General features: G+C 28.1%; 3 protein-coding genes across 8 annotated transcripts; 2 read left to right on the forward strand and 1 right to left on the reverse strand.

Annotated features, from left to right (window-relative positions):
* The first annotated feature begins 3 nt into the window (after positions 1–3).
* On the forward strand, positions 4–2,343 carry LOC138188965 (uncharacterized). Its single transcript, XM_069131106.1, has 5 exons — positions 4–547; positions 621–876; positions 966–1,149; positions 1,275–1,441; positions 1,515–2,343. Exons 1-5 carry the CDS (start codon positions 444–446, stop codon positions 1,656–1,658), a joined length of 855 nt encoding a protein of 284 aa, XP_068987207.1. The 5' UTR covers positions 4–443; the 3' UTR covers positions 1,659–2,343.
* On the reverse strand, positions 1,185–4,901 carry Dhap-at (dihydroxyacetone phosphate acyltransferase). The gene is made up of 8 exons (XM_069131086.1): positions 4,453–4,901; positions 3,992–4,299; positions 3,507–3,917; positions 2,912–3,419; positions 2,539–2,837; positions 2,209–2,462; positions 1,766–2,124; positions 1,185–1,423 (listed from the first exon to the last, which is right to left on the reverse strand). Exons 2-7 carry the CDS (start codon positions 4,290–4,292, stop codon positions 1,795–1,797), a joined length of 2,103 nt encoding a protein of 700 aa, XP_068987187.1. The 5' UTR covers positions 4,293–4,299; positions 4,453–4,901; the 3' UTR covers positions 1,185–1,423; positions 1,766–1,794.
* Positions 4,902–5,003: 102 nt separating this feature from the next.
* On the forward strand, positions 5,004–15,413 carry Su(var)3-9 (suppressor of variegation 3-9). Of its 6 annotated transcripts, XM_069131092.1 has the most exons (9): positions 5,060–5,218; positions 5,823–5,886; positions 5,985–6,095; positions 13,698–13,931; positions 14,016–14,174; positions 14,272–14,501; positions 14,571–14,715; positions 14,813–14,982; positions 15,065–15,413. In XM_069131092.1, exons 1-9 carry the CDS (start codon positions 5,147–5,149, stop codon positions 15,299–15,301), a joined length of 1,422 nt encoding a protein of 473 aa, XP_068987193.1. In that variant the 5' UTR covers positions 5,060–5,146; the 3' UTR covers positions 15,302–15,413. The 6 variants fall into 6 exon arrangements, with proteins under 6 accessions (XP_068987188.1, XP_068987193.1, XP_068987191.1 ...); XM_069131087.1 differs by lacking the exons at positions 13,698–13,931; positions 14,016–14,174; positions 14,272–14,501; ... (1 more) ...; positions 14,813–14,982; positions 15,065–15,413 and adding an exon at positions 10,529–13,274 and having other exon boundaries at positions 5,004–5,218; XM_069131090.1 differs by lacking the exons at positions 5,060–5,218; positions 5,823–5,886; positions 5,985–6,095; ... (4 more) ...; positions 14,813–14,982; positions 15,065–15,413 and adding exons at positions 9,265–9,582; positions 10,377–10,416; positions 10,529–13,274.
* The last annotated feature ends 47 nt before the right edge of the window (positions 15,414–15,460 follow it).

Below are 15,460 nucleotides of genomic sequence, written 5' to 3' on the forward strand. Positions count from 1 at the left end.
TTTTCATAAAAAAGTATAAAATGTTGTCATTATTGTACTTACCATGATAATGAGAATAAATAAATTATTAATGGTAACAGATTTTTAATGTTTTGTATATATTTTCTTTAAACAATTTTTTCAAACAAAAACTTTATATATCAGAATTTGTAAGAATACTTTAAATAATTGATGTCATTACCTCGTAAATCTAATCTTTGTCCTCGTTAAATCTAACAGAACTCCTAGCTGAAATAATAACATCCTGATTCCTGTCACACCATGTATGCAAGTATATCTTCAGTTAGTTCTTGTATCACTTGAAGAAACAACATAATATCTGTTTATTCATTTTATTTAGTGAATATGAATATGTGCAATAAATTAATTATTATTGTGTAATATTGTTAAACATATATATGTATAAATATTATTGTAAAAATTGCATACTTTAATCAATTACAATGTTCGTAACTAGTATATTAATACTGAAAATATTATTATTGAACAGTAGTTTGGCAGAATGGATAGATATGCCTCAATTTTCTAGTGAAAAAAAGATATATAGGTATGTATAACATCATATTAAATAGCATCAATGTTAATATTTTATCAGATATTTTTACATTTCTTATTCATAGAACACCTACAATAAAACAAGATCATTTTTATAAATTTGCTCAGAAAAATGTGGAAAATCAGTTCCATTATACATATCAAGATATTATTTATAAGGATGCAAAAACAAAGCAAACAGCAGTTAATGAAAGTGGAAAATACAATTTCCATAATATGGAAAATAATATCAAGAAAGAATCAATTGTTTTTGATCAAGAAAATGTGTTTGTATCTAATCGAAAAAAATACAATGATACAGCAGTTCCTTCAATGACCAAGGTAATTACACTATTACATTTGAAGCTTTCTGTATAATGTTTGATTTTGAGAAACAATTAATAATCTTTAGTTTTATTTGTACGATATAGGAACGGGAAAGAAATAAACAGTACCTAAATGAATCTTTTACTTTTAATGATGCAGGACTATTGAACTACCTTCCAGTAGATATACTTAGAAGTGTTCATTATACTTTAAAATCTCAACCAACATCAATTGATGGAAAAATTCAATTTTTAAGAACATTCGAAAATACATTAATGGTTGAAATAGGTAACAATAAATAACAATAACAATGACACAATAACTGAGATCAAACAATTAATTGATGTATATGACATGTCAATGAGTAATTTTTAAAGTATTTTCCAAAAAAGTATTTTTAATAATGTTTTCAGAGTCCCAACTTGCAGGAAGTATAACGGTTGCTCGCAAAAGAAGGGGTACTGAACATTATGATCATAGTTATGATCATGAGCATGCAGCTGGATTTCCCTCCATAGAAGGTGCACTTATGGCTATTTCATTTCTCACGTTTGCTGTGTATCTGGTTAGATTGGTCATGGTAATTAGTTATCTGTAATATCTATTATGTTATATACATATAACTAATGATTCATATAATAATTTTTTTTCAGCTTTTATTCAGAAATATGAATAATTCTGCATCAACTACTACAGCTACCTTACTTCTCGGCAGAAGAAAAAAATCGATAGACAAATTTGACGATGATGCGACAATTATTCTTAAAAATTTATATAACTTTTCTTCTAAATTTTAATATAAAAAAAAAGTTACATACTAATTAAACAAATATCTTTAGCATTAACTATATTAAAATCTTCATAATCAAATCTCTATGTAACGTAAGCTGCTTTAAATACGTACCCTCTCAACTTTGTTCTGTATACTCTGTTTTACAATTTAGCAGAAACAGGTGGTGGTAATATAGGCAGTAATACTGCATTAAGGTATGAACCTAATGGTCGTTTTAATGAAAGATTTTGCAACTGTGCAAGAATTTGTGTTAGTTTGACTTTATCTACTTGGTATGCATTTCGTTTCTCATGAGGTACTAAAATATCTTGTGTTATGAGATTAGATATTGTACTATTAATTAAGTCGATTGATAAAGAATAGGGATGTTGTCCCCATTGCCGCTCTTCAAGAAATGCTTTTTCTATTTCTTTCTGCGCTTCAGTCAAAACTGCTTGTATCGTTATACAATTTGATTTTGATTCATCCCACTGTAAATGAAAACAGATTTTCTTCGTATATATATTAAAAAGATAACAAATGTAAAATAGTACACAAATATTATTGAATTTTACCTCAAATAGGACAAGACATGTAACATATATTGTATCTATAAATGGTAGTATTACATTATAAAGGAGAGAGCATACTTTAGTATCTTCTCTTTGTATATATGTATTGTTCTGAATACTTATATAATTTTGTTTTAATAGCAAATTCAATGTTTCCTCCCATTCAGATTTTATTACAGATTCATCTTCTATTAAAGGCATTACAAATTCCGTAGTCAGTAGCCTTCTTAATAATACGTATCGTTTAAATGCATTTCCTACAAATAATGCAATAACATACCAATTTTGTTTGGTTTTTATATGTAACATGCTGTATGTATAAAATAATATTACCAAGTTCGCTTCCTTCTATTCCCATTGCAACAGTAATAATAGCTGGTTTTATCAGAAAAGATAAAGCTGGATTTAGATAAATTGAAATATTAATGACAGGCACAGCTATTCTCATAGTTCTTTCTAATAAGGTATGACTTTTAACACGAATATTACTTCCCAGTTTTGTTGTTCTGTGTCTCTCTTTGAGTCTCAAAATTTGTGATGCATCAAATATAAGTAATTCTTCATGGCATTTTAAACTATTTAATATTTCTTGCTCCACGTTGCTTACATTTTGATTATTTGTATCAAATGATCTGTACGAACTTTTTTCTATAATACTAATATCTACATACTATATTAAGTCCTATTAGTATTTTTTGAAACTTACCTTCCTACATATATTGTAGCATTGAATACTTGTAAAAGCTTTTTACACCATAGATAATCACTGATTAAATAATTTAATGTATATGGATTATCTGGATGTATTTGACTTCTTTCATTAAATAATAAAGTAATTAAATTAAAAGGCATGAGTATTGTATTTTTTTTATGTGAATCTATTATACAATAGGCTAAGTTTTTAACAACAGATATCGGTAATTTTGCATAAGGTGATAATACTTTTGCTTTGCGGTGTTCCATAGTTAAAAATTGGCATGCAGAAATAGGTTCACCAACATTAAAAACCACAGATCCATAAGCATATGATTTTTGTAAAATAAATAGAGATTGAAATAAACCAGCAGTAGATTCTTTTGGTTTTGGCACTCCCAAAAGCTCATATGCAAATAACAATTCTTCTAGTGGTCGTTCATAGTTAATACTAATAGGTATAAAATATATATCAGGTACACTGCCTTCTAATAAACTCTCCAAAATAGTTGACAAAAGACCTTGAAATGAAACCATCTTTATATTATGTTTTTATTAAATATTAATTATATCAAAAAGTCATATTAGAATTATTGATTTTAACACACCGAACTTTGGTATGATGCTTTTTAAACTTCTACTTCGAGTGCCTTCAATGAAAAATTCAATTGCTCTGTCACTATGCTTTACTAGGGACATTACATACGCATTAAATATTCTTTTATATAATAAATCATTAGAAAAACTGCGTCGCATATAAAAAGCTCCCGATTTTCTTAATAATTCTCCTATTATGTACATGTGATAAAAATCCATTCCACTTGCAATGTTTGGAAGGGCCATATCGTAGGAGAATAAAATATATGATAATAATACAAAATCTAAGTAACTTCTATGAGAAGGTGCATAAACATATTGTACTTGAGAAATTTGCATTTCCTTTTTCATCTTGTATATTGATTTCTCATTAATATAAATGCTCATAAAAATTCTTTTAAGAACTTTTGTAATAATTAAACCTGAAATTGAAGCATTACTTATAATTCCATAAAATAAAGATATTATAATTTAAAATAAAAGACTTTAATTTTACCCATGAAACGAACACTGGGCAAATGTGCTTTATTAGCCATTTCATTTATTATTTTATAAGCTTCTTGGTTAACTTCTTTGATATCTGTTTGGAGTATTGCAGCCAAAGAAATAATTGCTAGCTTAACTTTTTCATCATTTAAAACTGCCTGTATTATTTCATTTCTCGAGTATTTAGATTCTAATGGAAGTTTGTGTGGTGATAATGGATCCATTGACCGAGAAACCCACAAAATATCATAATCTTTTCGTCTTGCAAGCAATAAATCCACAAATTCTGGATATTGTTCCATTTTGAACATGAAATATCTGCAACAAATTTATTCTTTTTTAAATTCGTTTACCACGTTAGGAATATTTTATCAGGAGGATGAGCAGTATTTAATTCAATAATGAATAATTAATATGCATCGATTCTCAATTTAAGTGACATTTAATTATTTAAATTTTATTCGTACGTACATGCACTATGTACTATCGATAGTATTGTGATTTGTTCGATTAATTACACCTCTTCTTCAAACATTCTACTTCCTTCTCTTAAACTTTCATGATAAAATTCTGCATTTTTTAATTAATATTTTTATTTATAATTATGGTGTACTAAAAGCTATTATTCGAAATACAAGTTTAATTGTTATTTGTATTATTTCACCGGTCGTAACTGAACTTATAACTTTATTTTATGTTCTTTTTAAAAAGTCCTAATTATTATTCCTTGTTGCTCAAAAAGATAACGTATTTCTTATCTTTTTTCTTTTAATAAATAAAATAGTTCAAAATCAACATGACAAAAATGATTAAAACTTTTATATTTCTCATATTATTATTTTAAGTATTTTATACATTCAATACTTATATTACATTTTAACACTGTAAGTAAATATTATGAAATGTAACATTTTATATATTCTAAATTTAATATTTAAAAATTAATGTACATAATATAAGAGAGATAATATAAAATCGACAAGCCGAGAAAATCTACATTCCACGTTAATTCGAAGTATTTCCACTTGGTGTTGCTTCCGCTCTCTTGGCATTTTTACTTTTACCGACTAGTAGTCTATGTATATTCTTGATTTTAAATGAGCTATTGCCTTTTTTGAAGTGTCCCTCGCGTGGTTTACGTGTTAATAAAGGTGATTCAGTGATTATGGGTGGTGAAGAAGGTTTAGGAGTGACTACGGGTCAACCAAATCTTTATAAACAAGATCTCTCGAAGCTTGTGAGTAATAAATATATAATTATATCTTCATAATCTAACAAGCTTTCATTATGTTATATATAACCTTAATTCATATATTGTTAGCATACTATAATAATCTCTTTTTCCGTTGCATTAAATGAAAATGTTCACTGACAAAAATGTTGAGAAATACAATATTAATTTTTAAAAACTACATATTATTTGAAAAATCTCTTTTATTATTGAAATATTTTGTTTTATCAATCGTTGATGACATCTAGGATTGATATACATCATATTATCACATAACAATTTATAAATATATTGTTTTTTGCTGAATTATATGCTTTTATATTTATATTAACAATGTCAACATATGATTTTGTTACTAATAAGAATTTATCATCAATTTTTGTTTTGCATTTTCATAAAAATAAATGTTTGTACTATAAGTTTTATAGACTACAAAAACATAGTACGTTTACAATTTTGTAAAAGTACATTTTTATAAATTTATTTCATAGAAATAAAATGTAACATACATTTTTTTGTTCTAATTTGTTGGTTTCTTTATAAGTAAGTTCTTACATTGGCGATATTTTACTATCTTAATATCAAAATGTATAAAATTCTTGTTATTTAGGATGTCAGCAAATTAACTGCACTATCTCGCGAGGTCATTAGTAGACAAGCAACAATTAATATTGGTAAATATAATCTTTCTATGACTATAAAGATACATATAAAAACGTACTGCACAAAAATAATTTTTTAGACATATATAAATTTGAAATCTTATGTGTAGGTACCATTGGTCATGTAGCACATGGAAAGTCTACAATTGTAAAAGCTATATCGGGAGTGCAGACTGTTCGTTTTAAAAATGAATTAGAAAGGAACATTACTATTAAACTTGGTAAGTAGATGCAAGGCTTATATACAATTGACACATTGTAGTGAGATATGTATGTCCTCCACTAGTTAAGTCATTATAATATTTTTTACACAAAACCAACATTAATTCAGATCAATGCTGAAACAGAATTGTTTTTAACAATATATTCCTTTTTTATATTTAAAAAATATTATATTTTGCTTTTAATATAACAATGAAAAGTGTAATACATATGTACAAAGTAAAAGAAAATAATTTTTTTTATAAATATAAAAGACATTAATTTTAAGAAAATTAAAATATCATACACTATATTATTTATTTATTTATTATTACTTAGTCTGTGCCTTTCAGCTTTGGACGAGCTTTCGGTTTTACATCTCATTTACCTATTTCGCTTCTTATATATCTACCTCCCCTCTTATCCACTCTATTATATTGCACTCCCTTAATTATTCTGTCTCTAAAACTATGGCAACTTTTGGGCTTTTGTATTTAGTATTTTTTCTGTGTCCTTTGGTCCTCCCATTATTTCACATTCTTCTATTACATGTCTCAGGTCTTCTTCTTTCCTTCTATATAGTCTGCATCTCTTTTCTCCCTCTTCTTTCCAGTATTCCCCTGCTTTGGTATCGTTTCCACATTTGAATCTTGCCAATATTTTTCTGTCCTTACACTTCATCCTTCCTTCTAAGTACTTTGGTAATTCTTCTTTGGCGATATTTCTGTAATATATATTATATTTGGATTCCCTTATCCTTTTCCCCCTCTCTTCTGCTTCTCTCTTTCTTCTTTCTTCTATAATTTGGTCTACTGTCATCCTTTCTTGCTCTTCTCTTGCTTCCATCTGTGTCCCTCCATTTCTCATCTCTTCTAGTCCCTTCTTTCTCCTTCTTGCTCTTTTCCCTTCTTGACCATTTCCCCAGTTTCTCTCTCTTTCCTTTATGCATTCCTTTACTAGTTCCTTTTTTGATTCTATGGCTTTCCCTTCATACCTTGCTGCTCTTCTTAATGCTTTTTCTTTGATTTTTGTTAGCTTGCGTTCTTATACTAATATATAATTTGGTGTTGTCATATCTAAACCTAAGATCCATTTCACATATCTTCTTTGTATTCTATCCAGTCTTTCTTCCACGTTCCAGCCCCATACCTCTGCTCCAAACAGCGCCACGCTCTCTACCAGTGTTCCAAACATCTTCATTCTCCTCTTGTAGTCCTATTTGAAAATCCTTTCTCCCACGCTCCATGTTTTCTTCATTGCTATTGTTGCTCTCTTTTTCCTGTCTTGTATGTGTTTCTCATGACTGCCGTTTTTCTGTAGTATATACTCTAGGTATCTTATCTCGTTCACTTCTTCTAATTCTCGCTCTCCCCACTTCCATTTTCTTTGTCTTCTCTTGTTCTTTCTTTTTCCAAAAACTACTATGTCTACTTGGTCTTTTCCGTGCTCAGTTCCAATTCGGTTTCCTTTAAAATTTTTTTGAATCTCTTTAGCATTTCCTTTAGCTCCTCTTTGCTATCATTGTTATTGCTCATTGTTGTTATCATTTGCTCATTGTTCTAATTCGGCTATTGAAAAAATTGGAGTTTCCCAAATTATTCTATGTAATTCACTATGAATGTATATAGTATATTCATTCATTATGAATGTACTATATATGCATGCTTTAGTCATTGTCCTGATAAAACTCAAAGCTATTATGAATTCCCATTTATTTTCTCTGTTTTTTTTTTTTTTTTTTTTTTTTTTTGACATTTTGAACTAAATTGTTTTTACATATGCTTAAGTAAAGATTTTTATCCATAATGTTGTCATCAAGTTTTCAACTTCGTATGATGAAATACAGCCCTGGACCATTACACTAGCTTCCCTATGTTTCACTGTACCTCTTGTATTTTTAAAGTAGAATTTTTTAATCAGTTTTTGCCATACCAAAGTTCTTCCATCAGAATTATAAAGGTTGAATTTGCTTTTGTTAATAAATACTACATCTTTCCACCATGAATCATTCTTAGAAATTAGCTCTTTTATAAAATCGACTTGTTTCTCCCTATTCTCATTCATAAGAAATTGTTTTCTGGCTACTGTTCCATTGTTTCCAGCTTGTTTGATAATTCTTTGAACTGTTCCAATCGAAACGTTTTCGTAGCTTGCTTCTAATACCTCACTAACTATTTTTGGGGCATTTATTTGCAGATTTTCTTCCCCTTTTGAATAATTCTGTTTTTCTCCTTCGTACTTAAGAGACTTAGTCTTCTAGTTTGTGGAATAGATTCAATGCGATCCTCGAAATAAAATCGTCGAATGATATCTGCAACAATATTTTTGCTTATATGGAGCATAGCATCAGTTTCACGATAGGTTCTTCTCTTTTTCCGGTGGAAAATTATAAATTGCAGCATGTTGAATGCCGTATTATTTCTTTTGCGACTCATTTTGGACGAGGTCATTTTTATTATTGAGAAATAGAGATTTTTCTTCTTTCTTGGAATATCGGGTTGCCAGAAGGAGATAAACAGATGAATATAAAATATGTCCGAATATTTTTGTGAACTGAAAGTACGGTGTTATTTTCTTCGGCAACTTTTACTATGCAATGTATGTGAATTTTTCAAATAAATTATATGTTTTCATATCATTAAAAAAATAACCAGGGCGATTGCTTTATAAACAACATAGAACCATAAAATTAGTCATGCTGTAGTGTACTGTAGTGTGTAGTGTACGAATGTTTTTGAGAGTCACTGTATATTATATACATTACTTACTTTAACAATTAGAATAGATAAATTATTAATAAAGGCATATCAATTACAGTTTGTATGAGTGATAGGCTTGAGTTTCTTTTTGAGGGAAAAAATAAAGTTTGAACAAAATTGTTAACTAAAAAAATATTAATATATTTATATTTAATAATTTTGTAAAAGAACGAATTCTATTTGAAATTATTTTAGGCGTTATTTCCGCTATATTTAAAGAAAATATTTGTATTTAGAAAGAATTACTATGTTTTTTATTGTATTATATTCTTTACCATTTCCTACATAGATGGCGCTAATCGTAAAAAACTGTCGCCATTTCATTAAATGTACATCCGAGTAGCTGAATCAAAAATGTTTTACAACTGACATATTTGAAAATTTAATTCTATTTCTAGCATTATGTAATTATTTAAAATATTATATATTATAACTTGTTTAATTATACGTAATAATAGTAATAATATTTCTTTTATTTCTTCCAAGTTGTCATTTTTTGTATTTATATTTTATTTAAATTGCTTAGTAAACATATTAAATAAAATATAATTAATTTATTCTCGTAATGATTTTAAAGTGCACAATTATCTACATATATTAGCATACAAATGAATTATTTTATTAATAAAGTAAGGTTAAATTTAAGTACAAATACAAAGGATAATAGAACATACTAAAATATTGATATAGCAACATAAATATAATATTCAGTTTGCAATAAAAATTTCACATATAATTTAATACACAAGTAAGTTTTTAATGCACTCTTCATGCATGATTATTTTTAATTGTAATAAATTAAATGTGTGCACTAGTTAGTTTATTTCATGCATTAAAAAATAAATGATCATATATAATTGAAAGATTTAAATAATTATCGATTAAAGCATACCTTAATAAATTGACTTAAAGTGCCAAAAATTTGTTGATAAAACCAAATTATTTCCGTGATTCAATTTGATATAATAGACAATGTGTGAGTGTGAACATATCTTTATAATGTAATGTATAACTTTAAGGTAAGTATAATTATATTTATTAATCAAATTTTTATATAAACTTTTATATCAATTTTTAAATTTATACATATATAATTATTATAATATACAATGTAAAAATTTATTTATAATGTAAAGAAATATAATAAAGAGCTAATAATTTCTGTTATATGAAGTTAGTGTTTTATTTATGAAAATCTTAGAAATTGGCTTAAGGTGTTTTAGAACATATTATTATTGTTTTATAATAATTACACCTTACAGCATAATTGTAAATATGAATACAAAATTAATATTAAGGTGTGCTTTAGTCATTAAGTATATATATTATCACAGAAAATCAGCTGATTTACCATATTCATATTATAAGATTTAAACATGAATCTTTCTATGTAACCAAATAATTTAATGGAAACTTGAAGTAATAATTTATAACATTCAAAAATGCTACTATATAATGTGATACATTCTTTTGCATAAACATTGTATAAGTTATATTAATTTTCTTATAATGGCACCAAACATTTTCCTCAATAAATGACAGAGAAGAGCGAAGAGGATTCAAGGGATTCTTGATGTTCAAGGTGATAACGTTAATACTAAGAGAAAGGGGAGAAACAATTATACAAGTTAAACACAAAATATGGGAAAGTGTGACTGGAGAGAATGACATCCTTTAAATGTTTGGCATTACAGACGCTCATGCAGAGGGCAATACCAGAGGGGAACAAGAAGAAAATCTTGGTTACGCAAGCAAAATGTCTTCTACACCAGAAAAAAGACCCGCTTCTCCAGGATTAGTTCAACCATTGGCCAAACATCGAAAGCTTGATCAAAGATTTCTTTCTTCTGAAGAAAACAATCACAATGATAACTCTTACCATGATGATAAATCAAGGAGCAACAACTTAAACAGTAATAATGTTCATTTTAAAAAGAACCAAGAAAAGAAACAAGCAATCAACGATAGAAGAGATCTGAATTTTTCTGATAATCAAGAAATTAGTACAAAAAATATAAGACTAAGCAAATTAAATGCCAATACCAATATTGAAACATATCAAATGGACTACAAAAAAAATTTACAAAATATTAGACTGAAGGAACTCAGAGTTATATTGGAAGATGTAAGATATATGGATATGAAACATGAAAATAAGAAGAGAATGAAAAAGTTACTAATGGAGACTACCCTTTGGGAAGTAGAAAAGATTCTTGCAAAAAAAGAATTAAAAGGAGTGCCAACTTATTTAATCAAATGGAAGAACTGGAATTCACAGTATAACACATGGGAACCGGCGTCGAATTTAGTAAACTGCCCGGATGTTCTAGAAGAATTTGAAAAGAGTAGATTACAATTGATCGATCGTTTCAAGAAGAAAACAAATTTTTATCCGAACGATAGGGATATTGGAGAATTTTTAAATTATCTTAAGTGTAGAGGAGAGATGATAACATCAATTTCGGTAGAACCAAATACAATATACATTAATATAACCAAATATTTACATCCAAAGTATGCCAAAAGTAGTAAATTGGAGAAAGTTATAAAACATGATATTCTCCGTATGTTAGTCATTGATTTAAGGAAAAAACAGTTAGAATCTTTAGAAGAGTGGGAAAATGAAATGAATACTATCACTAAAGGTAAACCATTAATACGGGTGGAGAATGTAATAGACTTGGAAACAGCACCTCGAGACTTCTATTATATAGAAGATTATCTACCTGGTAATGGAGTCATAATACCTGATGATCCACCCATTGGTTGCGAATGCAAGTCTTGTAATTCTAAGACAAACTGTTGCTTTGCCCAGGATAACGGACTATGTCCGTACACCCCGTCATGTAAGATTCGAGTTCCACCTGGAACACCGATATACGAATGTAACAAACGATGCAACTGCGACATGAACTGCTTCAATCGAGTAGTGCAACGTGGCAGTAAGATGAAGTTTTGCATTTTTAGAACTGCCAATGGACGGGGTTGGGGTGTGAAAACATTACAAGCGATTAAAAAAGGTTGTTTTGTCACACAATATGTGGGCGAAGTCATAACAAATGAGGAGGCCGAAAAGCGTGGCAAAGAATACGATGCCGCTGGTAGAACATACTTATTTGATCTTGACTATAATGAGTCTGAAGAAGAATGTCCATATACTGTAGATGCTGCCGTATATGGTAACGTTTCGCATTTCATTAATCATTCTTGCGATCCAAATCTCGCTGTCTATGGTGTTTGGATCAATTGTCTTGATCCGAATCTTCCTAAGCTTGCATTGTTTGCATTGAGAGATATTAAACAAAACGAAGAAATTACCTTCGATTACATGTGTCAATCATCAAAGAATAGTGAAAATTCTATAAAGCAAAATATGTCGATGAAAGAGAATTTAAATATATATATGAACACGGAATTTCAAGAGGAGTTAGAACTACGTCCAGAGACACCAGAATCAGACTTGTCGAACATTAGAACCTTATGCAAATGTGGCGCTCAAAGTTGTAGACGATACTTGTTTTGAATAACTGTTCACAAATTTATTATACTAATAGCATTATAAACATGTAGTTTTTATCAGTTTGATAATCGTGCGAGAAACTAAATAGATTAAATACTATGTTACTAGAATCGAATTGAATTTCGGCTATTTCTCTATTCATTTAATAATTAAACAGTAGATTATATACTTACTTAGAAAATAGTTAAAATACTTAGGAAACGTTTGATAAAGTTTTTACAATTTTATATATATTTGTTAGTAATAATTATAGTTGAATTGTATTACATGTTATAGTTAATATCTTTCTCTTTACTGTCACAAATTATTCAAAATGACAAAACGGGAGTGACAAATTTTACTGTTTTCGATTATTTATATGAATGTTATCATAAACTTAATACCACAATATGTAATTCATTATATCACATAATATAAAATGTTTATGATTAAATACTCGTAATTTTAATATAAATAATCATTAGAAACCTCTATATATAATAATATTCACATAAAAAAAATCGTTTCATGTTAAGAACGTTATGTAGCATAGTTTAAAAATAGAAAGTTATTTTTGGTAAACAAATGAAATGTTACCGGTAAGGGTAACTTGAAGTGGTATAATAATAAAATAAATTACATTAGACACATGATTGCAAATCATGAATATCAAAAACTTAACATTTATTTTTCATGTATAATCTATTGTATGTGTATAGAATACGTACAATATATTTTCATTTGATGTTTCTATGAAACTATAATATTATATTAAAATCATTTTGCTAAAAGTGCACTATTTAAGTTGAAATTATAAAAAATATTTGTAGTAAAAATAAACTTTCAATGTGTAAATTATTGTAATACAATTTCATGTATATCAAGTTCTTACAATAATTTTAAATTCTAATTAATGGTAATATAATAACATTCCCATGTATACAAACATTGATTGTTAAATATATTAACAATTAAAATAATTTATATAACTCAAAAAAATGAAATAAAGAATTAAATAAAAACTTATATTTCGTCATAAAAAAATTATTTTATCGAATTTTGAAATTATTATAAGACTATTGGCTTTTGTTTAATTGTCGTATTAATATTTTGAATTCTTATAAAATAAATATTCTCGCAACAATTTTAAAATTATTTAAAAGTATCTATAAAAAAAATGTTCCGTTGAATGTAAACAAATAAATGCATATTATTATATTAGTAATTTATCTATTTTTATATTCAATAATTAATTTTAATTTTACCTATCCATTAATCAGGACAAAATTCATAGGAATATAGAATTAGAACAAATCTATTTAAATAAAATAATATCACGAATATTTTTAATTGGCTCATTTCAGGATACGCGAATGCAAAGATTTATAAGTGTGATAATGAAAAATGTCCAAGACCAGGATGTTACATATCCGGAGGTTCAAGCAAAGACGATTCATTCCCTTGTTTACGTCCAGTTTGTTCTGGACGATTTCAACTTGTACGTCATGTATCCTTCGTTGACTGTCCAGGACACGATATCCTTATGGCAACTATGCTGAACGGTGCTGCTGTCATGGATGCAGCTTTGCTCTTAATTGGTACATAGTCAAATTCTTTTATATTATCGTATCTGGAATGATAAGTATTTGAAATATTGAAATTAATAAATATTTATTTTGTAGCCGGTAATGAGTCGTGTCCCCAGCCTCAAACATCAGAACATTTGGCTGCCATTGAAATTATGAAATTGAAACATATTGTAATTCTGCAAAATAAGATAGATTTAGTAAAGGAAGCACAAGCAAAGGAGCAGTATGAGCAAATTTTGAAATTCGTACAGGGTATTTTAATCTTGATAATAATTCTATAATGAATTTACACGAATTGTTATTAATATGCATATATGATATTAAAAACATGATCTTTTCTCTAAATTAGGTACAGTAGCTGAAGGAGCGCCCGTAATACCAATTTCTGCACAACTCAAGTATAATATTGAAGTCTTGTGCGAATATATTACGAAAAAAATTCCAGTACCTTTAAGAGATTTCACTTCGGAACCGAGATTAATTGTAATTCGGTCGTTTGACGTAAATAAACCTGGTTGTGAAGTAGATGATCTGAAAGGCGGCGTTGCTGGTGGAAGTATTTTAAGAGGAGTATTGAAAGTACGCTAAAAATACACTTTTGTTATTATGCTTACGTGAATGTAATTTTACGTATTTATTGTTTCCCAGGTGGGTATGGAAATTGAAGTTCGTCCTGGACTGGTTTCTAAAGACAGTGAAGGAAAACTGACCTGTCGACCCATATTTTCGCGGATAGTATCATTATTTGCTGAGCAGAATGAACTTCAATTTGCTGTTCCAGGTGGTCTTATAGGTAAGTAAGAGCAAATATCATAAAAGAAAAAAAAACAAATTGGACAAAATATAAATCATAAAAGAAACTTGGTAATATTTGAAAAATAAATTTTAAGGTGTCGGAACAAAAATCGAACCAACATTATGCCGTGCTGATCGTTTAGTGGGGCAAATTTTAGGAGCTGTAGGAGCTCTACCTAAAATATTTATTGAACTCGAAATATCATATTATCTTCTTAAGCGATTGTTAGGTGTGAGAACTGAGGGTGATAAGAAAGGTGCAAGGGTAAATATATTGTGTGGAGATGTTATAATCAGATTTTTTTTAGTATATTTCTATTGTAATTATAAAGTATTTTTTATAATAGGTGCCAAAATTATCGAGAAATGAGGTGCTATTAGTAAATATTGGGTCATTAAGCACTGGAGGTCGTGTATTAGCCACTCGTGCTGATTTAGCTAAAATCAGCTTAACAAATCCTGTATGTACAGAAATTGACGAAAAAATTGCGTTGTCGCGTCGTGTTGAAAAACATTGGCGTTTGATTGGTTGGGGTCAAATTTGTGGCGGACAAACAATAGAACCAGTTATAGACCGGAAATAATTCCACGAATATCACGAGATAACAAAAATTTAATATAAAAAACAAATTGAAAATAATTTCTACAACATAGTGTTGTTCGAAATGTTTATAATAAAGTACGAAGTACATATAATTTGTGTGTTATTTAATGCATTTTGCATACTATTCTTATCCTGAACA

This window comes from Bombus flavifrons, chromosome 18 (assembly GCF_040668555.2).
Source record: "Bombus flavifrons isolate JBK064 chromosome 18, iyBomFlav1_principal, whole genome shotgun sequence".
Classification (NCBI taxonomy): Eukaryota; Metazoa; Arthropoda; class Insecta; order Hymenoptera; family Apidae; genus Bombus; species Bombus flavifrons.